The sequence below is a fragment of the Acomys minous genome (genome assembly GCF_964271855.1).
Source record: "Acomys minous genome assembly, chromosome: 10".
NCBI lineage: Eukaryota > Metazoa > Chordata > Mammalia > Rodentia > Muridae > Acomys > Acomys minous.
Genome location: NC_140491.1, coordinates 103,191,470 through 103,217,314, shown reverse-complemented (window position 1 = coordinate 103,217,314; position 25,845 = coordinate 103,191,470). Strand labels below are relative to the sequence as shown.

Genomic DNA, 25,845 nt, shown 5'->3' with positions numbered 1-25,845 from the left:
AGAAACTAGATGTCTGACCTCAGGGTCTTAAAGGGTTAATGTGACTGTTTATGCATTCATTTGAATTTGATATCGAACCTAGGACTTTTAAGTGTATTAGGCTGGCACTCTACCGCTGAGTATGGTATTAAGTGCAGAGAGGGATGCTGGGGTAGAATCAAGAGCCATAGCAGGCTAGGCCGGAGCTCTGTCTCTGAGCTACACTCCTAGCCCTTCTCCACTTCTTGTAATCTCATAGCCCCTGACATCACCTTCCTTAGGATCCAAGTGACTTTGAACAAAAGAGAAAGCCAGGCACATAGGGAGTCGGGTTTCATTTCAGAGCAGCACAGCGATTACATTAGGCAAGGTGCAAAAGGGATACTGCCAGGTACAGCACCGGAAAGTTACAAGTTGGGTTATTTTTTAACCGGCGTCCTACAAAACCGACGCCATGTGGGTTTCTCACCCGCTAACTTGTAAAAGAACTCTGGGTTCTTTAGTTCGGGGAGAGTTAGCCGGCAGAGAATCTGGCAGCCGTTCAACGACCCCGCCCTCGGAGTCCCAGGGGGGCTTCTCCGGGAGAGTGCGATTGTCTAGGGCGGAGGCGCCCGCAGGGCAGGAAGGGAGCCCGGAGAACCCAGAAAGCACCCCAGAAGCCGCCGAGCTCCCCGCGCGTGGAAACTTCCCTGGAGGAGAGCAGGGCGGGAGGGGGCGGCGGTTCCCCTCGGCGCCGAGAGCACCGTGCGCGCGAGGAACGGGGCGCGCGGCGGGCGCGGCGGCCGCCGCCTCCTCCCGTCCCCGCCTCCGCCGCGCAGCCTCCTCCCTCCACCCGGCTCGGCCTCCGGCTCCCTCCCCTCGTGGCAGGCTCAGGCGGCGGCGGCTGCGGCGGACGGGGAGGGCGTGCGCCGGCTGAGAGGTGTGGGCGACGAGGCTAGGGAAGTTTCAAGTGGAAGGTCGTCCGCCGGCCGGCGCGTCCCCTCACTCTCCTCCCGCAGCATCATGGCGGAGCCGAGCGGCTCGCCCGTGCACGTCCAGCTTCCCCAGCAGGCGGCCCCGGTGACAGCGGCGGCGGCGGCCCCGGCGTCCGCGACATCAGCACCGGCCCCAGCCCCGGCGGCGCCCACAGCCCCAGCCCCGGCTCCAGCTGCGGCCCCAGCCCCGGCCACGGCAGCTCAGGCGGTCGGCTGGCCCATCTGCAGGGACGCGTACGAGCTCCAGGAGGTTATCGGTCAGTGCTGGGGGGTGCAGCGGGGCCGGTCCAGGCCGGGTGCCGAGACTGGGCGGGAGTGGGTGCCGGGATGCGGTTCTCCAGCCTGCCTGCACGCCCGGAGGCAAAGCGGCCGGCTTCGGGGCCTACCGGTTTCAACAGTTATTTTATTGTAATTTTTAATTTTTAATTTGTCCCTTCCCTCTCTGAGCGCGGCTGCTGCAGGAGGTGGCGCGGCGGATGTGACTCGCACTGCAGACGAGCTGCATGCTGCAAACTTTTATCTCCCGGATCGCTGGGGCGGCGGAGCTGGGACCGGGTAACGCCGCATCCTCTACCCCCGCCCCCACCTCAAGCGCTGGGGCCGCAGCCCGTGGCCGGTGACCACGCGGATGGGCTGCCGGGGCGGGGTGGGGATGTGTGGGCGCCGCCCTGAGCTTCCGTGCCCCCGCGCCGCGCCGGGTGCAGCGCGTCCTGGGAGACCCTGCGGGCGCAGCCGCACCTCTGCCTCCCGTCGTGACCTCTCCGTGGGTAGCCCGGCCACGTAATAGTGGCGGAGGCCCATGCTCCTGCCCAGGCCGGGGAGGATGCTGGCCTTCTTTTGACAGCCGCAGCATGCCCGCCTGCAACCCGTTTCTGCGCGTGGTGCGCCTAGGTATCTGCCTTCCTCCGTGAGGGCGCGCCGCCTGCCGCCAGCCCCGGGGCCGGAGAGCGGACGCACTGGCCTCTTGCCCTGCGCTGGGCGAATCTGCTGGGGTGAAACTCGAGGCTGTCCACCATCTGCGCCCAGGCTTTCGGTGTCTCCTAGGCAGCTCACTAATATCTTATCTTACATTTTTAAATACCTGGCAAAGTTGAAAGGCAAGAAGCTGGCGTTACTTTTCTTTGAGCCAAGCCTGTGCAGGACCAGGAGATTTGTGTTCACCTCTAGCTTAGAACCTTACCTATAGGATCATTCAGTTAAAAGTTTTGTGACTTAGCGATGCTGCCAGGCAAAGTGGGCCCTATTCTGTAACCTTATAAACTATGCACTGGGCCAGCAATAATGGCCCACCACGGTCTTGATAGTTAAGGATGGTCAGGAGGGAAAAAAAAGGGATTCGAGTTATCTTTTCACTTCATTTTAAAAGATTTCTCTGTTTTTTTCCTCTTGAAAAGTTACAACTAATACAACTTCACTAGGCACTCCAAGGAGCCCCTTTTATCTCCTGTGTGAATGAGACTGCTAGGTATGCATAGGAATACATATATATGTATACACATATGTGTTTCACAGGCAGAAGTGTGTGTGTGTGTGTGTGTGTGTGTAGTGACAATGTGCTTTGGTAGGCAAGAACTGCAGGGAGTCTTTACAGGCGTGTGTAGATAAAATCCTCTTAGTATCTTATAACTTTTAGCAAAAAGATGTCTTTATGTTACTGAGGATTTAATAACCCCAGGAGCTTTCTTGGCCACAGTCCTCAGTGACAACTACTGTGGCCTGGCACATCAGTCTCTTCCTTTGCTGCCTCCTATGTTCTATGTTCTTACATTCTCACAGCAATTGTAAGGAATCTGATGCTCTGCACAGGCTCTAGTGCCCACGTTCCACCTTTGCAGGCTCGTCCCTTTGAAGGCCCACTGTGTACACAGACTCGTGTACACACACACACACACACACACACACACACACACACACACACACACACGTGAGTATTGATGCTGAAGGCCAAACCAGGGGCATTACGTACTGAGGTAAGGCTAGCTTCTGGCTCTTTGGACCTTAGCCTATTGAATCTTGCTCAGCTTCTAAGGCCAAAGTGAGTGTCTTCTGAGAAGCTTTGCACTTTTCCTGGACAAAGTTTAGTGGCTCCTTCTTCCCCCCCTTTTTATATACGCCTTCGTACTTAACCTCATAGCTATTAATTGCTCGGCGAGGTCTTGCGGCCTGCTACATCCCATGCATTTTGGTGGCTAGTAGCAATGCCAGGATGAATAAACCATGTCTTTGCCCTTAAGGACTTAATGAGTTAGGAGACAAGGATGAATGATGCTTTTAGGAGTGCTGGGAGATGGATGGACTGGAGGGAGAAAGGTACTCTGTGGACAGAGAATCTGACTTAGATTCTGAGCTGGGTTTTAAAGTATGAGTAGGAGTTTGGTAAGGTGGTCAGTTGTTGGTGTTGCTGCCTTTGCTAAGCAACTGTGAACTTCCCTGTTTACATTTTAGAGTTGGTGGTCTCTTCTACCACACAGCTTTCCTTAGGATTCACAACAGTTAACATATAACTAATTTATATTCTTACGTTGTTAATCAGTAGGGTTAAAGTGTAAGCCTTGGTTTTGGAAACAATATTTTGAGCTGACCTCTTTGGTGAATTAAGGAATAAAATCTTTTTAGTTTAAGTAGGATTAATGGCAGGGCCTTCTCTGCTTGCGGTAACAGTGTTAATTATGGTTGGTTGGTTTTTAGGGAAGAAGAAAGAAAAAGGCAAATCACCTGAGGAATTCAAGAGCAGAAAGACCCGCTTATTTCATGCTGGTGTTACACATCCTGAGAGGGCTTTTCTATGATTTATATTTATCTCATATTTTCCCATCTTAAGAGATGGCTGTTTGGAAACCCTTATTATTGAAAACTTGTTGGAATAGGGTTTTTGCAAGGGCTTAGTGTTGATGAGGAAATACTGACCCATTCCCATGTAGCCTTCCACGCTAGCTGCGTGATTCGCAGTGAAGCTTTAGTTGAGCACTTGGCTTTAAACATTGGCTTCAAGAAGTTAGCAGTGCAAATACTTAAACCAGCTCGAAAGCCAGCGCGCCAGTCAGCAGCCTCCTCCGCCTCTCCCTGCTGTACAGCAGGTGTCCTGTGATGTGCCCCATGGTGTGACTCCAACGGTGGTGCGAACCACAGCCAGCAGGAGGCTCACATGTGCCCAAGCCAAAGGCCTGGGAGGCAGGGTGCTTCATCTTCCAGCGTGGCACACAGCACAAGCACCTTTTCTCATGTTTTCTTCTGGGCCCAGGGACAGGGCCTCGGGATCAGGAGAGGCTGAGTTTTCTCAAATCCAAACAGACCCACGTACAGTTATTTGAGTTCTTCTGCTTTAGAAAAACAAACACAGGATTTTCCAAGTCTAAAAATAAAGTTTGCCTTTGTTACGCTGCTGTTCTGTTGTAAAAGCAATGGAGAAACTGTAATGCTATTAGGAGTAATCTGGGTTCAGAAGTTTAGGCGTGACCTAGAGATAATGTCAAATCTGTCCAACAGAGCTTTACAATCAAGCGGGGGAGACACGTGGAATTACCGAGTTCCTGTGTTCAGGGCCTTCTGGATCTTTCTGTGTTCTGTGCAGATAACTGCTCTTTGGAGAGTTTCAGATCTGTTTATGATCTCTGGTTTTATTCATCTCACCTCAGCCTTGGATTCCTTCTTCAGGGGCATGAAGGGCACCTGAGCTATGCCAGCTGAAAGCTCAGTTTGTTGGCAGTATTAATAGATCCTCCCTGACTCTTTAAACAAAGAATAAAAGATGAGTTGTGTAAACACTGACTTGGGCAGCAGTAATGGAGTGGCCAGCCTCTGGGAACTTCTCTCCTTGAGAGAGGCCTGTCTGTCTTGGCAGTATCAGTTTCCGAATTTGAGTCAGGTAATTCCAGCAGGGCTCTTATCTCCCCTAATTTTCCACAGAGAAACAATAAATAGAGCACTGCTTCAGAATGCTTGTCTTTTTCCCCCCCAGGAAAAATGTTTTAAATGTAACTTTTGTATTTGTTTTCTCCATGTTGCTTACACACACACACACACACACACACACACACACATATGCGTGCGCGCACCATGGCGATCATTTAGCGTGATCTAAGAGCAACACTCTCTGATGTCTCAGGCAATAGAAAACAAGGTATTTGACCAGGGCTCCTTTGCTCGTCGAAGAGACTTTGTTTTAATCTGCCCACGTCCACAAGCAGTTTTGCTAAGACCCAGGTAACAGGCCTTGTGGTCACTTGAAGGAGCATTTGCCTCTTCTAAATTGAGATCAGTAAACAGCCTAGGGCATCCTCAGAGCTGCTGGGCAGTTCCAGGGCTGTGGATTAGCATGGGTTTGTGATGGCCTAGGGGTAGCTTGAGGACAGTGGGTAGCTGCACTGTGCTTTCCTTGGGGCAATGCATCCTCATCTCTAGGCCTTTATGCCAGCAACCTTGGCTTTTCCCTTTGACTTTAATTAGTTTGCCCCCCCTCTTTCTTTCCCTCCCTCTGTCTTTTCCTCCTAACCCCCCTTCACTTTCTATAATAAAGAGTCCTGAGATGACGTGGCTGATTTTTAGTTGCCTCACTTTTTAAAATATAAAGAGAAAAATAATGTTCACTCTGTGAACACCGTCGGAAGTTACGCGCAGGCATTTGCCGTTACTGGAGTGTGTACGTGGCCTGCTAGAGTGATACTCTATTTCTAAGCTTAACCTCTAGCCTTTAGCCATTTATAAATGTGCAATTCAATGGCACTGACCGTAGCCCCAACGAAAGTGTTCTTTTAGCCCTGCCAATGAAATTGTTAAGTGGGAAAACAATCTCAAGGTTAAAAGAAACTTGTGGAAGAGAAACTACAGTCTTCTGTTTTTTTCTTTCTCTCTTGTGTTTGATTCATGACCAATAATGTGCACCCTCCCCAGCCCTCTTGAGTCTTAACTGCTTATCTTACACTACATTGTGAGTGGTGTTTAAAAATACATGGCAGCCGTGCCAGCTCTATAGTCAGAAACCCCTGGGCTGTTTGTTCCATGTCCTGCCATGGTAGTCACTGGCAGTTGTGACCTAGAACAAGCTGCTTAGCTGTGTCTGCACTCAGTTTCCACATTGGTAGCCCGAAGAAAATAGGTTCGTGAGAGGGTAGAGCACTTAACAGTGCTTGGCACAGGGCACGCTCAATTAGCCTCAGCCATAACTTCTATAAACTTTCTTTGCTAATCTGATTCAAGTTATCAGGACAGAACACAGCCCTGGCTTCTCAGGCCTTTGAAGTGGCTTTAAGAGTTACTCTGTTTGGTTTCTGCCAAGGGAGAGTGCAAAGGGGAGAGGGTTCCTTCAGCCCTCCTTTTGGAAATCGTCTGAAAGGTGGCAAGCGAGGGAACTGAGAAGCCCAGGTAGGCTGGCTTCACCTAGGCCTAGGCAACCCCACACCCTGGAGCCTTGAGAGATGGAGGAAGCTGGAAGGGACCTGTAGAGCTCCTAGCGATTTGGACAGCTCGGGAGTTTAGGTGCCAGATGGCTCTTTGACAAGCGGTGACAACATCCTGTGGGAAGGTTGCCTGGAGGAACAGCCCATAATGGAAACGCTCTTGAGAGCAACCTGCCCCTACTGCACTTTTCTTCTACCTCTGAGTCGGCCTTTGGAGGCTGCCATGCTGGCAGGAAATGCTGCTGACTCAAAGAACTAGTCACTGAGTCCCAGTGACTGGGAGAACCGGGCCCTTTATGTTAAGATAAAAATCATCTCTGCTGTTTCCTCCCTTCCTTCCCTCCTTCCCTCAGCTTAGAAAGATGGTGAAGTCTTTCTCATCTTTTTCTTTCATAGCACTGTAGGTTGCACCCTGGGCCTGCCTCATGCATGCATGCCTGGCAGGTTCCCCTGGAACAGTGGAGGTGTTAGGAAATTTACAACAGAGCCTTAAAGTGGTCCAGGCTGCTCTTGAGCTTACTGTAATAGCTAGGATGACTTTGAACTCCTACTTTCCAAGTGCTGGGGTTACTTGTGTACAACTTTTCTTGTCTTTCCTGTCCCTTCCTCTGTCCCTGTGCTCACAGCAAAGCTGATTGAAGGAGCCCCCCCAACCCAGCACTTACATTTTGCCTCCTGTAGGCTACTCTCCCTCAAAACTCACATTGTGTTCTCTAGAATTGCCTGTGCCCATCTGCGGACAGAAACCCATCTCAGCTTTCCTCTGCAGGCAAATCTAGCCCCGTTTTTTATTTTACAAATGGAAATGGCCGTGACCCAGGCTTCCATCTCTGCCTCCTGTAGTGCCTTCTGTTTCCCTGCTGGCCACTAACTACTTCATGGTCTGCTTCTCCATGGCTGAAACGTAGAGGCCTTCCTTGACGTTGAACTAGCATTTAGATGACCTTTCTTCTTTTGTGGTACTGGGCATCACATCAAGGGCTTCACACACCTCAGGCACAGTTCACCTCCAGCCACACACCCCAGTTCTCCTGGAACTTAATATTGCTTTATTTCCACTCTCGTTCCTTCTCCATTTGGAAACCCCCAAGTGCAAAAGTCACCAAGTCCATATATACATACATACATACATATATGTATGTATTTTATAGATACACACAAATATGGAGTATATCTGTCTCTGACTCTCCCTTTTGGTCCCTACAGGCTTAACATCCTTAGCAACCATTTTGGAGATTGTTGTAAATAATGTAGTAATCTCCATTTTTGTTTCCAGCTCTAGTATGCTGTGTTATCACAGTTGATGCTGCTATACCAGAATGTCTCTAGGATTGCTCCCAGGCTTAAACTAGATCAGAACGTCTGTGGTGTTCCCAGGCTAACCTCTCTATCTGAATGCCTGTGGTGTTCCCAGGCTAACCCCTCTATCTGAATGCCTATGGTGTTCCCAGGCTAACCCCTCTATCTGAATGTCTGTGGTGTTCCCAGGCTCACTGCTATATCAGAATGTCTGTGGTGTTCCTAGGCTTATACTCCCTTTAGCTACCCTTGGTTACCTTCAAGGTTCCCACTAAGCACAATATTTAAGGCCCATTGATTCTCTTTCCTTCCCTGTCTCCACATTTCCATCTTTAATATGGCATCGCCAACTTGCGGGGAACCTTGCACAACTGTCAAAATGTTTCCCACTGACCTTGCCTCCGCTGTGACATTTTCTTCTGTTTGGAACACCTACATTTTGTCTATGTACCAGAGTACCGTGTTTGTCTTTTTTAAGTCTTATTTCCTTGAGGAACAGCATGCATGTTGAAAGTGTACCTGTGCAGTGAACACACTCAAAAGATGTACCCGTGTCAGATACATGTATGTTGGGGCATGTTCCCATATTAAATGAACTCGTGTAACTACCACTCTATTGTCCTTATACATGTTAATTCTGTTTTAGGTGCTTTTAAAATCTGGACCAGATGATGTCTCTTCACAGGACCAGTTTCCACCCTCCGCTCTGGGTCCCCTCCACTGGTCCTGTCTGTGGTGTCTTTCACTTCCTTGCCCTTGGGAGGATAGTGTCCATCCTGGCCCTGGATGGTCAAAGCTTTCTATTTCCGTGTTTCACACTTCATGTTCAGCATTTGACCATTGTTTTCTGAGCGCGAGCTTGAATTCTGGGCACAAATGTCATGGCCTGACATCTCAGTTTGCCTCCTTTGATCCCAAGGGCTTGAGCTTGCCTTTGATGATTCTTACTCAGTCAGCTCAAAGGGCTCTGTAGTTATGGCCTCAGCCCCAAGGACCACTGAGAAGCATTTTTTTTAGTGCTTCCACCTGCCTGTGTTGGGGCACGGGGTGGAGGCTTCCCTTCCTGGTTTGTGGGATCCATAAGTAGGCTACGTGGGCTGGGCGCTCGAGAACTGCCTGCTAGGGTTCCCCACCCCGTGTCTGATTGTGCGAGGAGTAAGGGTGTCCTGCGCTGCTCCCCTTGGGAGCCCCAGTCCCTCCTTCCTTTTTCTGAGTCCAACAGTTGATCTCTTGCTGTTCTTGTGTTTAAATATAACCCTTACCTGGAGTCTCGGTGGAGTTGCTTCCTGTGTAGAATCGGCAATCCTTCAGATCCGAGTCAGGAGCAGAAGTGCAGGACAGCGAGACTCCAGGGTTTGCTACACACACAGGAGTTTACACTCTTATACATCGTAATGGACAGAAATTGATGGGCTGGGAATGGGGCTCACCAAGACTGCAGAAGTCGAGACCAATCTAATGTATGTGGTAACTCTTCTGTGGTGCATCTTTTGGAAAATCTTTTTGTTCTCATCTGAGTAGAATTCCCCAAGCCATCATACGGGGTTTCAAGGTTTCTTTCAGGACAGTTCTGGTTAAGTTGTACCAGATAGCTCCTAGAGATTTGAAGAGACGCAAGCTTTCCAAGGTTTCTTTCTTTTTTTTCCAAAGCTGCTCTTCACTGGTGGAAGCTCTAATACAAGAGAAGAATGCAGTGCGTTCATTAAGCAGACATTTCAGACGCGGCTTCCCTGGGAAGCAGAAAGAAGAGAAATGGGCCTCTCAGACAACAGCTTGGCAAGACTTTCTTTCTAAAATTGATTGAACTGCGCGCGCGTGTGCGCGCGCGCGCACACACACACACACACACACACACACACACAAATGTCATTTAAGTTGGAACTCATTGAGACCTCAACAAACATTTTATCTCCACATCCTTTGAGGTAATTGGCATCTTAATATAATTTTCAGAAGCCTAGAATTATAAGTGCTCGTACGTGTAGTTTTCATCTCAGGTAGATACATAAAATGTGGTGCCATTTTTGAGGTCTTGGGTTTCCAACTTGAGTTGCTGTTGGAACCGTCTGCTAGTGTAACTGGGTGGAAGCGGAGTGGATCACTCTGCCATGTAAATAGATTGCCCGAGCTTCCCTGCGAGTGCTTTGGAAGGCACTGACCCGCGACAGCTTGAGGCGTCTCCTAATCACTCTGTTGATGGTAAAGGACTTGGCTGAATTCATGCTCATGTTTTGGACTGGAAGCATCGGTTTGTACCAGGTTTGCAGTGAGTGGCACTCCATTTGCCCTCTTTCCTGCCCCGTTTAGTTTGGGGATTAAAAAGGATTGTATTTCCCGGGTGTTCCTTGTTGATGTTCATCGATTAGATTTTTAATTAGACGCAATCTTTCATCCCTTCTTCTCTCACTTGCTGTTTCCCCCCATCCTCGCCTTCCCTCCTTACTCACCCCTTTCCTGTCCCATCCCCTTTCCTTTCCTCCCTACACTTTTCCTACTGCCTTCCATCCCACTGCTACTATCTACCTTTGCTAAATTACAAGTGACTGAGAAAGCAGGGTGTGTGTGTGTGTGTGTGTGTGTGTGTGTGTGTGTGTGTGTGTGTGTGTATACCAAAAGTGCAAGAGCAGCAAGTATCTGAAACAGCTCAACTTTCGGCTCACAGGTTGGTCCAAGAGGACATACTGTAGCTATTATAGTAGCAACAACATTCTCGAAGACGCTGTGGCCGTTGTATCTCCCTGCGGCCATTTCTGTTTACCTTCAGTCGAGCTAGGGAAGAAGCAGATGCATGTGTGTCAGTTACCTCTGCATCACCGTGACCCAGATTGCAGAGAAACAGTTTAGTGGAGGAAAGGTTGGAGTTTCAGGAGTTCACGGTGGCAGTGAGGGTCTGACCCTGCTCATGGTGCAAGCGTGTGTAGTGGAGGCTCCTCAGGTTTCTGTGCACCAGGAAGTACAGAGAGCAGGCTGGCATCCCGGCAGGCGTAACTAGCCCTCAGAGGCCTGCTCTGTGGACCTGCTTCTGCTCACAAGGTCTTACCTCCTTAAGATTCCACAGACTTCAAAATAGTACCAGAGGCTGAGGACACATCATTCAAAACATGAGCCTTTTGGGGAGGGGGGCATTTCACATTCAACCCACAACATAGCACTTTAGTTATACTCTCCATTTCAAATTCTCAGTAGGCAGTCGTGGCTGGTGACTGCTTTACTGTGCAATACAAATTCAGATTATATCATCCCTCAGGCTTTTTGACAGGAGTATGTCGGATGGTATATTAGTTAGTTGCTTTTCTCATCGTTAATAACCAAAGATCTGACAAGAAGCTGAAGAAAGGTTGAATTCTGGCCCACAGTTTGAGGGTACAGTCCAGGCTGATGGGGGAAGGTTCGGCAATGAGAGGCGGCCTGCTCAAGGCTGGGCTGGTCAAGAGGCGGAGAGGTGAATACAAGCACTCAATGTTTTCTTGTCTGTTTTTATTCAGACTGGGAGGGTACCACCCATATTGACTGTTGACTGTGTGCCTTCCTTAGAACTGCTCAGAGACTGGCTACATGTCACAGTGATGTCTCTGGCAGTGTAAGGACAATCTCTAAGAAGAGCTTGGGCGTCTACCCTGAGGCACAAGCACTACGAGCCTCCCGCGTGGCAACATGCTGGGCTTCCTTCTCCGCTCTTTGGAAGCAGATGTGTTAATAATGTCTTTAGAAGAGCCATTTGCTTCTGTGTGTGGTGACACGCTTGCTGACTTAGGGAGATAATTTTAAGGCATAACATTTTTTTTGGTTGGTTGTTGGTTGGTTGGTTGGTTGGTTGTTTTGAGGCAGGGTCGTTCTATGGTAACCCTGGTTGTCCTGGAACTAGCTGTGTAGACCAGGCTGGCCTCAAATACACAGAGATCTGCCAGCTTGTCCCTGATGAGTACAGTGGATCAAAGACATGCGACACCATGCCAGGATAAGGTATAACTCTTTATCTTGGCCACTTAACTCATTTTGGAAATGTTTCTATGACTCTGTAAACACTGAGATTCCTACCAAAAACACTTGTTTTGGGAAGTGGTGTTAGTTTGCTTAGAGACGGGCACATGTTTGAGAGTCAGGGTTGGATATGATGGCCCCCAGTTACTCGAGTTGATTTTTTTTCATGTCATGAAGAGAGGCCTGACTTGCTTGTAGTTAATTAATTATTAATTAATTAAATTGTTGCTAGTGGCAGATGAAGTTAGAATTTCTGAAATTAAACACCCCGCCTTCTTAAAAATAATGTCTCTGCTCAACCTTTGACACTTACTGCAAACTAGAATCATAGTTCCTTTTCTTTTAATTTAGGAACTGTAATGGGGGAGGGGTGGGGGGGAGACTCGAGATGCACAAATAAAATTTCTTGGTGGTTAAAGGGTTAATGGTTTAGCCTAAGTTTTAGATCACAAAGCAAATGATAGACCTGCCATCACCCCCTCAGTACAAATTCATACTCACTGACAAAAACATATTCCTATTTGGGGAGGGCGCCTGCCTTGTTAGGAGAAGGGATTAGTGTCTGTGTAGGGAGGTGAGGGTGTGATCTGAGGCCTCTCAGGATGGTCTGCTTTCTCATGTTAGTATCCCTCCAAGTGACAGGGCTGGAACAGAGAATGTATTCCTCCATAATCTGTACTATTTGTTTTTCTTTTTCCTACTATTGCCCTTTCAAGCTTGTGGATTGCCCAACCCAGTACCTGACCTTAAATAAGAGCTCTCGTGGAAATATTTCTCACAGCTCCTTTCCTGGGTAGTGAGGAGGCTGACATAAGACGACTGCCCTGTGAAGCCACGAATGTGGTCATGGGCTTAAGAAGAGGAGTGTTTGGCGGCATAAGTCAGGATGGGACTAGATCTTGTACTTCTGCTACGTTGAATATCCACAGGTTGTTTAAAAAGTGACCCTCTCAGGCCCGGAGATGTGAGATACTTGGCTTTAATAAGGGCATCTTCCTGCTTGCTGTCATAGAAGAAGCAAGGTTTTATCTGAAGGCTTCATGTTCTGTTTTGGGGGGCAGGGTCTCATGTAGTCAGAGTGGCTTTGAGCTAGCCTTGTAAGTGCATGGTGTCCCTGAACTCCGGATGCTCCTACCTTTGCTTCCTGAGTGCTGGGGTTACAGATGTGTACCATCATCCCAGTCTCTGACATCTTGTTCTCTAAAACCCACCAGAAGCAACAATTCAGGCAACTTTGCAACTGTGAGAGAAGTGGGCTCTGAAGCTCCAGGCACCAGGAGGTAGGGGCCAGAGAGATGAGTCAGTAATTAAGAACACTGGCTGCTCCTGCTGCAGGGTTTGGTTCCTAGCACCCACAGGGCAGCTCACAACCACCTGTAACTCCAGTTCCAGGGGGTCTAGTGCCCTCTTCTGGCACCAGTTATATGTGTGGTTTGTATATATACACATGCAAGCAAAAACCCATACGAAAACTAAAAATAAACAAGTCTTAGATAATTTATTTTCACCGTTTATATTTATCTTCATCTAATACCAAATGCCCCTTCTTTTTGTTTGTTTGTTTGTTCTTGTTGTTGCTTTTTGAGCTTCTTAGAAGAAAAGGAAAAATCACAATATGAATGCTAAGCTTTATTTATTATTAAAAATCAGTCGCACTATACTAGGTGTGTGTGTAAAAGAAGTGTTTCGTTCAAGGGGACATGCTGGGAGGTAGCCACTGACTCTATAGCTTGTTCTTGAATGTTTTAGGTAATGGTACTTTTATTTGAGTAATATTTTATTATGAATTACATTATTATTATTTTTCTCTTTAAATATTTATTTATAGTGCTAGGAATAGAAGCCAGGCCTTCACACATGCTAACAGGTTAGGCACAGGCTCTATCACTAAACTCTCTAGCCTTAGCTTTTATTCCACGCTTGTGGCAGAGGTCATTCTACACACGAATGCTGTGACTGCTCCTTTTCTTATAGATATTAGAGAGAGAGAGAGAGAGAGAGAGAGAGAGAGAGAGAGAGAGGGAGGGAGGGAGGGAGGGAGGGAGGGAGAGAGAGTGTTGGGGGTGGGGGGAGAACAGCCAGGAGCATCTGAAACAGAGTCCAGAGCAGAGAGAGAGAGAAGTAGGTTAAACATGGCCAACAGACTGGACATGGCCAGGGCTGTCTTTATGAGAGGGAACAATAGCAGGGGACGGAGAACCGAGAGAGCCTAGTGAGAGAAGCAGAGGTACCGAAAGGAGGGGGGAGGGAGACAGACACGGAGACAGACAGACAGACACACATAGACAAAGAATATGAGTGAGTAGTGAGGGAGTGGGCTGGGGCGGGGGGAGGCGTGAGGAGAACTAGGATTCTGGCATGAAATTTGAAGTGTATAACAGATAGCTGTGGTACTGAAAGAGCCTGGCACCACAGGTGAGCCATATGTCCCTTCCGCCATAGGTAAGGGAAATGACTTCTTTTGGTGGAAGGGAGCCAGCTTCGCAAGTTCCTGAGGAATGCTGGCTCTTATCTGTCCTCGAGAAGTCCTCCTATAATCTAGGTTGAGTGCACTGGGCTGCCTTTTGGAGGCTGGAGACTTGGTGTTCCATTTGGACCTGACAGTCATTAGTTAACGCGACCATATTCTCCACGGTCTGTAGAGTCAGTGACTATAGGTTTCAAAGACTAATTTGCGGTTTAACCATCAGGGTGATTTTTGTTATAAAACTGGCTTTAAGAATGTGTGACTTTCGAAAACAAACAAGCAAAAAACCCTTAAGATCCTGTGGCATATGTGTGTCCATGCACAAGCGCATACACACACACACACACACACACACACACACACACACACACACGCCTCTGTGTGTGTGTGTGTGTGTTTACTAGCCAATTTGGTTTTGATGCTTCATTCTGAAAATTCAACAGCACATTAAAAATGCAGGTTGTTTACATGTGTATATAACCATTCCTCTTGCCACCTAGAAGTCAGTGAGCTGTGTCTCTCTCAGCCCTAAAAATAACACATCCTCTGCACATCGCTTAACTTAAAGGCAAATTATTGCTTAGATAATCAAGGAAGTTTCTTTACTTTGAAGTCAATCCAGCAGTATTTTACTGCTTGATGTGTAAGACGAACTGCCAGCCCATTACGTTCAAAAGCCCACACGCCTCAGCCATGAGGGCACTCTGGCAGGGACATCTGTTACAGGATTAATTTGGCTGATCTGACTGCTAGGTACCTGTCCCTCCCCTCACCACTCCCTGTGTCCACCTTTTCTCCCTCCTGAAGCTGAGGCCTGCCAGACAGGAAGATCTTCCAGAGGAGAGGTTGACCTTTCTTCTGTCAAGGTTATGCAAGCAGCTGCTCTCACTCTTCCTGGCTAGAACCTCCAAACAAGCTCTCGAGATTAGAAAACTAGAAATGGTTATTAATAGAATCTGCCCATTGTACTTACTTTATCGCGTACTGCTGGCAGACACAGCAGAAGGAAAGGAGACATGCAGCTCTACCTTTTGTAAAAATTACGAGACTTTCCTGGTGAAAGCCCCGATTTTAAAATAGCACGTGTTTTCAGATGTAGGAAGAGGGCTAAGTGGCATCGTTATAAGTAAGGCTGGAGATTTCACTGCTAAGTGACCTATACTACACACTACACAAGGCCACCGGATCCGAAGAGGGGATGAAACTGTGGGAGAGTCCTTGCAGGGCTGGTCCAGCTGCCCCTTTCCCACAGAAGGAAAGAGCTATGAGAAAAAGGATGTTTCCTGTGCCTCTGAGGCTATAAATAACTGCAAGTCAATTATTTTAAACTCCCCCAAACATTGTCCTAATCATCATAGATGCGCATTAGGCAAACTTTGTGTAACACAGATGAGCAGAAGTGTGGAAAGGTCACTAGTCGCCTTATCACTCCAGACTAGAAGGTCACTGTTTGAATTTTGGTGTTGGCAAGGCAGGTTCAAATCAGATACTGAAACTGAAAAAAAAAGGGGGTGAATTGATATTTTTAGAAATTGCTAGTTTTTCTGGTTTTAGAACTATCACATGTAATTTGCATAGAGCTAAACAAACAAACAAATAAACAAACCAATTTTAGAGTAATATTTTATTGTCCAAAGTGATTTGTTCTTTGAGAACTCAGTGCACACTTATTATCAGGCTCACTTTGTTACAGCAGAGGTGAGTGTGGAAATGCTCTCTTCTATACAAACATGTTTTCAGAGTCACAGAATATATTGGCCGCCACCTTATGCTTATTTTATAATTTAATGTTTCTCAAGATTACTTGTCATGAACTTGGATTTTTATCCTCTGTATACCGCCGGAGTACCCTTTTCTGATAGTTGGTACTTTACTTAATGGAAGTTAAATCGTTTACATCATGGCTTAGAGAAAGTTAAGAGCAGGTTACTTTCCAGATTGCGGATGTAGCTCCGTGTAGAACACTTGTCCAGCTTGCCCAAGACCTCCTCCTGTGTGTTTGAACTCAAGCACAACAACCCCTCCCACACACTCAACCCCTGATCCCTCACCCAACTCAACCTCTGATGCCCCACCCCCATACCAATAAATAAAATAACATTCTTGTCTGAGCTGAGCAGTAAGTTGATTTTCACACTGACCTTTCATCTAAACCTGGAAGTGGCAATGTAGTTTATTCTAGACTGGTTAACTATGTGATATTGTTTCATAAATTAGTTGTCTGGTTTTGTGGCCATGAAGGAAAAAAATGAATCCTTAGGAATTGGATGACATGATTGTTTAGTACTTTTTTGACTTTTAATTCCAGGATTTCATAGTACTAGAATGAAAGAAAGGAAGAAAGAAAGAACAGAAATAGCCATTGCCATGGCTAACCTTTATGCTATTTAGTACAGGATTTAAGGTGCACTGGTAGACTACCTCAGTGTATAATCAAATCATTGAAAATACCCCCTGGTTCCCATTGTCCAGAGAGAGCTTCTGTGGCTAGTTTTGTGGTTTTTTTTTTTTTTTTTTTTTGGCAAGCGTATAGATACACACATAAATGTTCAAATTGTACTGATTGTATCTGTAGAGGGGTAACTATGGTTATTATTAGACAACTTATAAATTTTACTTTAACAGTTAAATCTACATATATATTGCTTATACAGTTACTTCTGTATATTTTCTGTATACATCTGTCTTAAGGCATGCAAACTGTTCTAGGTCTTTCTTCATTGTGCTAGTAGACACACCTTAATTTATGTAGCCAGTCCCTTGATTGCTGAACTTACCTGACTGGTTCCAGGCTTTCAGTATTTCATGGGATATGTACCTAGAACTGGGATTTATACTTTGGACAGTGCTGAAATGTTTTTCTGCATTTTTTTGGTAATAATTACCTGCTCATTTGCTTACTGGCTTTTAAAGCTAGAAGGGAGCTAGAAGAAAAGGCATCCTGCTTTATTTCCTACCTTACTCCAGCCCCGCCTCACACCTTAATTCTGTGCTTAGATGCCCTGTCTCCAAATTGGTGGTTAATGCTTCAACATTGAGTTTTGGGGTCCATATTTGTTAGTCCATAGCATAAGGTTTGGGAGATATAGATGGTACAGGGACTTAGCACATCCTTCTGAAAAGGAAATGTCATGAAAGTCATTCCTAGGAAAGACATTTATGGAAAGCTTTTCTGGGTTGCTAAGAAATCTCCATTATAGAATGCAAAGGAATTGATTAACCGCTTCTTTTGGTTGCCAGGAGTAGGGGCCCGTTAAAATCACCCAAGTAATAGTGTATTTTTTTAAAATAAGGATAGATGTGAGAATAGTGAGCTTAAGCTGTCTGTCACTCAGCGCCCCGGGCTTTTCAGGAGTCCAGGAAAAGCTGAGCATCTACTGGAGGCTGTGGGAATGGTAGTGCAGATGTGCTGCCCTGCACTCTGACGTGGACGTGATCCCAGCTGCAGGAGCTGTGACATCCTCTCTCTTCTGGATGCTCTCTCAAGTGACCAGCCGGTGTGGTCACCTTTCCTCCCATTTACCTGCTTCAGGTCCCACCTGTTTCCCTTGTCTGTTCTCTGTTTCTCTCCTCTGGTACCAGGTTTGTGCTTAGTCCAAGCTTTGTCTCATCTGAGGCCTCTCCGGGCTTACTCAGTTTCTCCGTTGGCTTTCCTCTCCGGCCACACTAATCACTGCTCGGTTTTTGCATCATTTCCTAGTCTTAATCCCACAGAACAAGAGTCTTTACAGTTTTTTACTAGATCATTCTTGAGACATCTGACTGTCATAAATGCAGACATGCCTCTTCCCGCCTAGATAACGGCGGCCTAGCCTCAGAACCTGCTGGCTGAACAGGGACCTCAGGCATGGCAGGTACATCACGTTAGTAGTTTATGTAACATTCCTCCTGGGTGATTAAAAGACCATCTATTTGGAATGGCTCTGAGGAGTGGAGGGTGATGAGAGATGTGGGGGCAGAGAATGAATGTCATCTGTCATTTTAGCAAGATGTCATCCTGAACTAAGGCCCTCTCTGGATTAAAAAAAAAAAAATGGGGCTGGAGAGATGGCTCAGTGGTTAAGAGCACCGCCTGTTTTTCCAGAGGTCCTGAGTTCAATTCCCAGCAACCACATGGTGGCTCACAACCATCTATAATGTAATCTGATACCCTCTTCTGCAGATAAAGCACTCATATGCAATAAATAAAATAAATAAATCTTTAAAAAAAAGAGTGTGTGTGTTTATGATATGCTTAAAAAGAAGTTTCTGTGCTTTGTGTTTTGTTGTTGTTGTTTGTTCTTTATTCTTTCTTTTTTTTTCTTCCTGTCACTAAATACTTTCTTTGGAATTAACCTCCCCCTTTACCCATAACAAGCATAAATCTGGGAAATGTATGCCCTACCTCAGTTGTAATCTATCTGAAACTCAGAGACGCTGATACCTAAATCCTGAAGTACTTTTTTTTTTTTTTTGCCCTTTCTGCTTGATTTAAGGGAGTATGGACTAGCTCATCCTGTTTATGTAAGGACAACGAGGTTCTGAAGGAAAAAAAAAACATACCCGGAACCGGAACCTTTTGAAAGGATCATTTTCTGAGTCAATAGTTGGTCTCAGCAGTATCTTCCCCGAGGATATGGGGAGCCGAATCGGATACTCCCAAATTTTGTGCTGTATTTGGTCTTTTGGTTCTGTGTGTCAGGGACGAAAGCTTGCTAGGTGCCACTTTGAAGCCATGGCTAATGCTGCCGATTTGAATGTCACAGTTGGCAACCTTGTTCGTGACCTTAGTGTGTGCCCCTCAGAGCCTCAGAGGACAGCTGCCCTGGCTGTGCTTCAGGTGAGAACCAAGTTCATAAAATACTGCTTTATTTTGGTTTGGGATCACTTGAAATGCAATCTGATTTGAGAGGCAGCATTTAAGCTCCTGTTTATGGAGAGAGTGTTTTGATTATTCTTTGGCGGAATTTTTGTTGGGGAAAACAAGGGCAGCGTCAACCTTTGAATGGTCTGATCACATTTTTATAATGTTTTTCCTGGTAGTTTAAATGGCCTTTAAAAATCTGCTTTTAAAAACGCGATTTTATTTCATAAGCAGAATTAAGCATTATGACTTTAATTAAAGACTTTGCGATGCTGCTTATTACTTAGGGAAAAAATCTTGGAAATCATTTTTGGTAAGAACACGCGCAGTTTCAAACCTTTCCTTAGCTCACAGGTATGCTAATCCCCGTTTGATTGCTTTGCAGGGAGTTGACAGTCACCAGGAGCCTGTTTTGCACTGTTTGTAAATGAGCCTTTTAAAATTATTGTTGAAGAACCAAGGAACTTTCCTAGTATCTTATTATACATTTGGCAGTCTCTGCCCTTGGTTAACTAGCCCCTACTAGCCAGCCTCCCTTGTTAATGGGTGGCATACATGCACCTTTCTCTTGGTCACTTTCCATAGAATTGACATGCTCCCAGAAAGTTACTCATTTCAAAAAAAAAATCCCATTTTTGGTGTTGGATTAATTTTCATTACACCCTACGTTCTCTCCTTTAAAGGGCCCAAAATGTGCATGAATGTGATTATGTAGAATATATGGCTGTGTATTATATTTCTCTTCATTTGTGTGGCAGTAAAAGATATATCTGTACTGTATTTAAAATTACACACTACAAAGGTAAAATGATGGTAGGTTGTTGTAAAGAAGAGTTCAGGCTGGCAAGGTCGTCATTGGCATCATCATCATCATCATCATTTTGAGTCGGGGTCTTGCTGTATAGCCCACAGTAGTCTTATACTTGAGCTCCTTGTCCCTTTCCCTCAGCCTCGAGAACCATCCCTCTGTCAGGGTTACACAGCTCTGGCCCTTTCCAAGCTGCCTGTTGCCTTGTCTGTTTTTAACTCTCATCTGCCTTTAGAATTTTCAAACACCCAGAGCAAAGAATGAATTTATGGAAGAAAGGTATTCATGTAGTTATTTATTTCAAGACAAGGTCTTGCTATGTAGCTCGCTGGCCCAGAACTCATTATATAGGCCAGGTTGGCCTCAAACTCACAGAGGTCCCCTTCCCTCTGTCTGCCAAGAGCTGGGATTAAAGGCGTAGGCCACTGTACCAAGCAGGTCACTATTAAAGTGATATCCTGTGACATGTAGGCTTGAAATCAGGTGTACTTCCTGGCTCATCTCATGTGCCGATGTCATTGTTGAGTTTCTTTGTCCCACGATGCTTTATCAAGTTCTAGACGATCATAGTGGGTTTTGAGGTTATACGAATTAATGATCATGAATATATAATGTAGGCATTATATAATATTAATAATTAATATTAATAAAACAATTATTAAATGAATCACAGCATACAATATGGTTACATTTAAAATACAATATATATTACATATGTAACATTAACGCAATGTTTGTACTATAGTTATTATATTAATAATATATAATTATATTAATAATACAATAATACTATTAATAATATAATTTAAACTAATGATAATAGTGACTAAAACAGAGAAGTTAGTAAGTTTTAGCTCTTAGACTTGAAGGGTTTTGTAGCTCTAATATTTAATCCTTACAACAGTTCAGACAGGTGTATTTACTGTCAGTCATACTTGTTTTATACAGAAGGCCCTCATTCTGTGAGGACCACTAGTATCATATTTCCTATGTCATTGTGCCCTTATCTCAGCTAATTGAACATTCACTAACCAGATAATTCCCTGCCACTAAACAGCTCCTGCTGTACAGTACTTAAAATAGATGATGATTATCTCCCAAGATTTTTGTTTTTATGGTAACCGTTTATATATTTTTATATTTTTCTTTTGAGGAGGTAGAAAAGAATCTTATCATAGTTCAGTCCATTACTAAAATTTGTCATGAATTAAAAGCAGTGGAAATGGAATTGCCTATGTTCCTAACCAATTTTTATATGACTCAAGATAATTAAGCTGTTACATTGGTAGAAAGAAACCTGAATGTGATATAAGAAGATGATGAATCTTAAAAAAATACCCCCTCCTGCATACATCCTATCTTTTCTGTGTCTTCCTCATACCGGAAGTGTAGTTGATATAAATAAGTGGCAGAAAGCAGAAATCCCCCTGCCATGTCATTTACCTAAATCAGTGATGGGGACATTGGCAAGTTTAAAAAAAAAAGATAGTTTTAATATGAAAGTGTCGACAACTTTGAAGAGCGTAGGACCCCGGCAGTGGGTATAAAGTTCATCCTAGAAGGGATTCTCCTGTAAAGATGAAGAAGCCCTTAGGGTGTGTGCAGGTTTTCCCAGCACCAAGGCCAGACTGAGCAGTCAGCACAAACCTTGAGGAAGGGAAGTCAAAGACGCTAACAGGTCCTTCTATAGGCATGCCTGTCACTGCCTGGCAGGCAGTCTGGGATGCTGCCTGGCTTGGGAAGCCTCTGCCTTACATTTTTAAGGAAGTGCAGTCATGTGTCCCAAACCGTGAGAAGAGCCCGGAAAAGTGGCTGGCATTCTTTATAACACGGGGCCAGCTGCTGGGCAGAAGGGTGGGCTGCCCCTCATCCGTTTCTTGGCTCTTCTTTGAGCTAGACATTTCTATACCCTGGTGATGGGAAGAGAGAGTTAGTTCTCTTTGGGTTCTGACCTTGAGAAACTTGGAAAGTCTGAAGCAGAAGAGACAGGGGAATTCTATGCCAATGAGGTAATTCTCTAGTGGAGGTGTGTGACGTTTAGGGCCGGACACCCATCTCCACAGCCCTTCTGTGTTCCGTGGACAGCATGTCCTGTGACTACTGCCCTGCCCTAAATGAAGAGATTTCTAATCCACTTTGCAAAAGTCTAACTGCCATGCAAAGTTTGTACCAAGACAAAAATGCAAGTGTGGCATAGGGCTGTTTCCTAAGCTTGCCAGTTCTGATCATAAAAAGTTCCTGAAGTTCTGTCTATCTTCCCATACAGATGCTAAGGCTTACAGAGTGTGTGCATCTGCCTTTTGATATGTGTGATATGAAAATGCCACGATGCTCGTTATCTCATAAGCAAACCCTGTACTCCCAGACCATCATTGTTTAAACTTTCAACAAGGAAGAGAGAGGATGAAAAGAAACCCTGTTTTTTTTTTGTTTTTTTTGTGTGTGTGTGTGTGTGTTGCTCTTAGTAAGTAAACTTGCCATTGTTCTAAGGAACTCAGCAAATGACCACAGAATGTGGATTTAATGGACCTGTGCATTTGAACAAAGGTATTCTGGTTGTAGTGGCATTTTTATTTCCCATCATCCTGCTCAGTGGCGACTTCCTGCCTGGACAGAAATCAATAGAAGCACATTATGATGATTTAACGAGGTAACTAATTTCAATGCCAACGAAACAGACCCAGGAAGCAATGGCTTTACACTATTTCTGACTCTGTCTTCTAACCAGCAGCCGAAGTCACCGGTTCTTAGCTGTTATAAGAAAGACATTATGTAAAGTAGTTTGTTTTCCTGTGTAGACTCTTTGGAGTGCTCTGGTGAACGCTAGCCAAGTGTGTTAACACAGACCTTCATCCTCTGCCCAGGTACCATGACAAAAAAGAAAAATTCCTATAATGCCGCTTGGGTTTAAGAGTATGCGTGTGTGCGTGTGCGTGTGCCTGTGTGTGTGTGTGTGTGTGTGTGTGTGTGTGTGTGTGTGTGTGTGTGCCATAGATGTGTGTGCGTAGCCAGCAGAGACGGGGTGTATGCACTCTTCATCTCAGTGTGACAATGTGCAATTCTATTATCTTAATTCAGTTAAAACAAAAGTGTTTCATTTTTGGAACAGAGCAGAGTTACAGCAGAGAACTGGTGGGAACCAGATCTTCCCTTGGAATCACCGGCCCCTATTTTTTTTTTTTTTTGGACTGTTTTGTTTTGGTCCAGCTGAAACAGCTCGCATTGCCTTTGATTTGTCATTGACTAAACCCATCATCCGCTTGAGGGAAAAGGTGCTGTGTATATGCAGATGGAACCTAGAGCCTTAAACTTGGGAGACAGATTTTACCCCAGCCTCTCGTTATTTAGTATACGTACCAGCCGGTGAGGAAAATGAAGCTCAGAGTCTTAACAAAATTGTCTAGGGTCAGATTGAATTTGAATTTCTATCTCGTAGGTCCCTGTTGCTTCTGCCATATTATTCGTCCATTCTTCTATCCACCCACCCATTCTTTCATCCATCCCGACTTCTGTCTGCCTGACTGCTTGCCTACTTGCCCATCTGCAGCTTCTCCTGTCTCTGCCCAACGCTGGGACCACGGGTGCACACTGTTACCCCCGGGCCATAAGCCCTTCCCTAACCGCCATTGCTATCCTGCTTTGAGTGTTTTTTTCCTTTATTCCAGGAGACCTCACATCCTGTGACTCGGAGTGTCCTAGTGTTGTTTGACATTTACTGTATTGTTCATAACGACTGTTGAAAACTGCACTGGGGCCTCCTGGTGTCTTTTACACCTTGATGTTAGGAAGGAAGATACATCAAGTTCCTTTTACCTAGGTTTTCCTTTCTTTTATTTTATTTCTCTGTCAGTGCTATGAGTTGAACCCAGGGCCATGTGCTAGGTGGGTACTAAGCTAGCCACTAAATACCGGTTTTATTGATCTGGGTCACCGGTTCACTTGAAGTTTTATTGTTCAAGGATGACTTCCTAATCTTTCTGTGGACTGAATCCCCAAACACAATAGCATTGTCAGCAATGTCAGGCAGACACCGTCCAATACTTCCGCCAGCAGAGACAAGTGGTCCTTTCCTCCTTAGGAACCTCCACTCGGGTAAAACTGGGTACGTAACTGCTGCAGGGAAGAATTTCAGGATGAGCCAGAGTTCATCAAAGCTAGAGAGTTTATTAGGATGAGGGAAAGTACATGGGCTTCAGCATGCAGAAAGGATGGCTGTAGAAGGGGTGGGGAGGATGGGAGGGAGGGAAGGAGGGAAGGATTGGTTTTCACAGTATGCATTTGAAACACACAGGCTTCTCAAGCGAGTCGCTTTTAGATGTCTTTCCGATGCCTGCAGTTATATGGTCCTGTAGCTTCCTAAGTTATGTCAAAGGGTATCATTGACAACAAAGTTTGAAGATTTAAAAAAAAATGACTAAGCTTCTAATAAAACTTAAAAATTAAGTAGATCTATACATGCTGGTTTAATCTTTTACATTTTTTAAGGTTTTCTTTTGTTAAATTTTATTATAAAATACTCGCAAACAAATAGATCACAGGCCAAAATTAACCGGACTCAGAGTCTGTGTAACTCAGTGGACTTCTGTACAGTTAGAATAGGCGTTCTGGAACAGAAGCTTTGATGCTTTCCCTAAAGTTTTACACCTTCAGTATTTTCGTGCAGCTTGTGCACTTACCCAGCGCCCACACCCAACTACTCCTGGCAGAATTAGAACTAGAGAGCAGTCATCTTGATAGGGTCTTCCGGGGCTCACGTCCATCGCATGCATCCTTCCTCATCCCTCACGGCTTATTCCCTCCTGTTCCCCTTGCTTCCTGTTACACTGTACCCACACGCACTTGCTTACATATGGTTATGCTTACATGTGGTTAGGCTCCACACAGGAGAGAGAACATGTTTTGTTTTTTACTTTTTCTTCCTGATTATGTGACCTTACCCACCACCACCCCCTATCCAAAACTAACATCATTTAACTTCTAATTTTCCTTTTGTAAATGAAATGGTAGGCAGTTTTCCTGAGGCGTACTGTTTAGCTTTATGGATGAGGGGAACACTAATATGGTCAAACTGAAGGTTATGAATACTCTGGCTTTAAGTAAGCATGTACTTGTGTAAGCACGTTTGAGGTCCTAGGTTCAATTCCTAGCACTGAAAGAAAAAAAAAAACATTTATTGCTTTTATAAATCTTGCTGGAGATGTCTTTAGGAAAACACACCTTTTATCTGGGGGAAGTTTTGACTTTAGGAGTTGGGCAGTTTCTTGACTCAGTAAGAAAGGCAGATCCTATCCCAGAGTGAAGGGGGGGGGGCGCCTCATTCACTCCCTGTGCCCCTTAACTCTCTCGGTTTTTCCATATTGCCTCAGTGCAGTGTGCTCTGTGCATTCTTCAAGGAAGATGAACAGTTCCTGACGTTTGGGCTCATGATACTCTTTTTTCACATTAGAATTTGTTAGCAAAGAGCTGCATTGTTGACCATTATGACCTTCTCCATGCTTTGTTCATTTAGACATTGGTGCTAATCAGTAGCTTTAGTTTGTAAACTTGGACCCATATGCAACAGAAATGTTGTTGAGCAGGCGTCTCTGAGGTGTTTTCTGCATGAAGAGAGTCAGGTGCTCTGCTGAATTGCCCTTGAGGGGAAGGTTAGGAGTAGAGGTCAGTTTTCTTTAGCTGAAGGGCTTCTGTCTCATTGACCTGGTGTGGGCAGTAGGAAGGATGGGCACCTACGAACAACTCTGTGACTTAGGAGGAGGGAAGTCAGAGACCTCAGGAAAAGCCTTTCCCTACTCCAGAAAGGAGACAGAGCTGGAGACCTCTGAGCTGGTCCCTAAAGCCCCTAATTTATCTGGTCTCTGTAAGATGTTGACGGACAGATGGAAAGTTAGGACGTAGATGGGATTATGTCCTGATTAACCTGTGACGGGTGGGAAGTCTCAGAAACCACCATCATTTCCTGCATCCAGCCTGCCACAGGTCACGCCTTAGCTACCCAGGGCAGTGTGGTGTTGCTTTCCACCTTTATAATCACACGGCCTGCTGGGAGCCAGGCTAACTGCTACTGCCTAGCAGGAAGGTACTGCATATTGCTAGGGATA

General features: G+C 45.5%; 1 protein-coding gene across 1 annotated transcript in view; it reads left to right on the top strand.

The window, feature by feature from the left end:
• The first annotated feature begins 822 nt into the window (after positions 1-822).
• Positions 823-25,845, top strand: part of STK39 (serine/threonine kinase 39) — a 269,519-nt gene continuing 244,496 nt past the window's right edge. Inside the window, exon 1 of the mRNA XM_084798901.1 lies at positions 823-1,210. Coding sequence (XP_084655027.1) covers positions 982-1,210 — 229 coding nt within the window. The 5' untranslated portion in view covers positions 823-981. The remainder of the gene's footprint in view (positions 1,211-25,845) is intronic.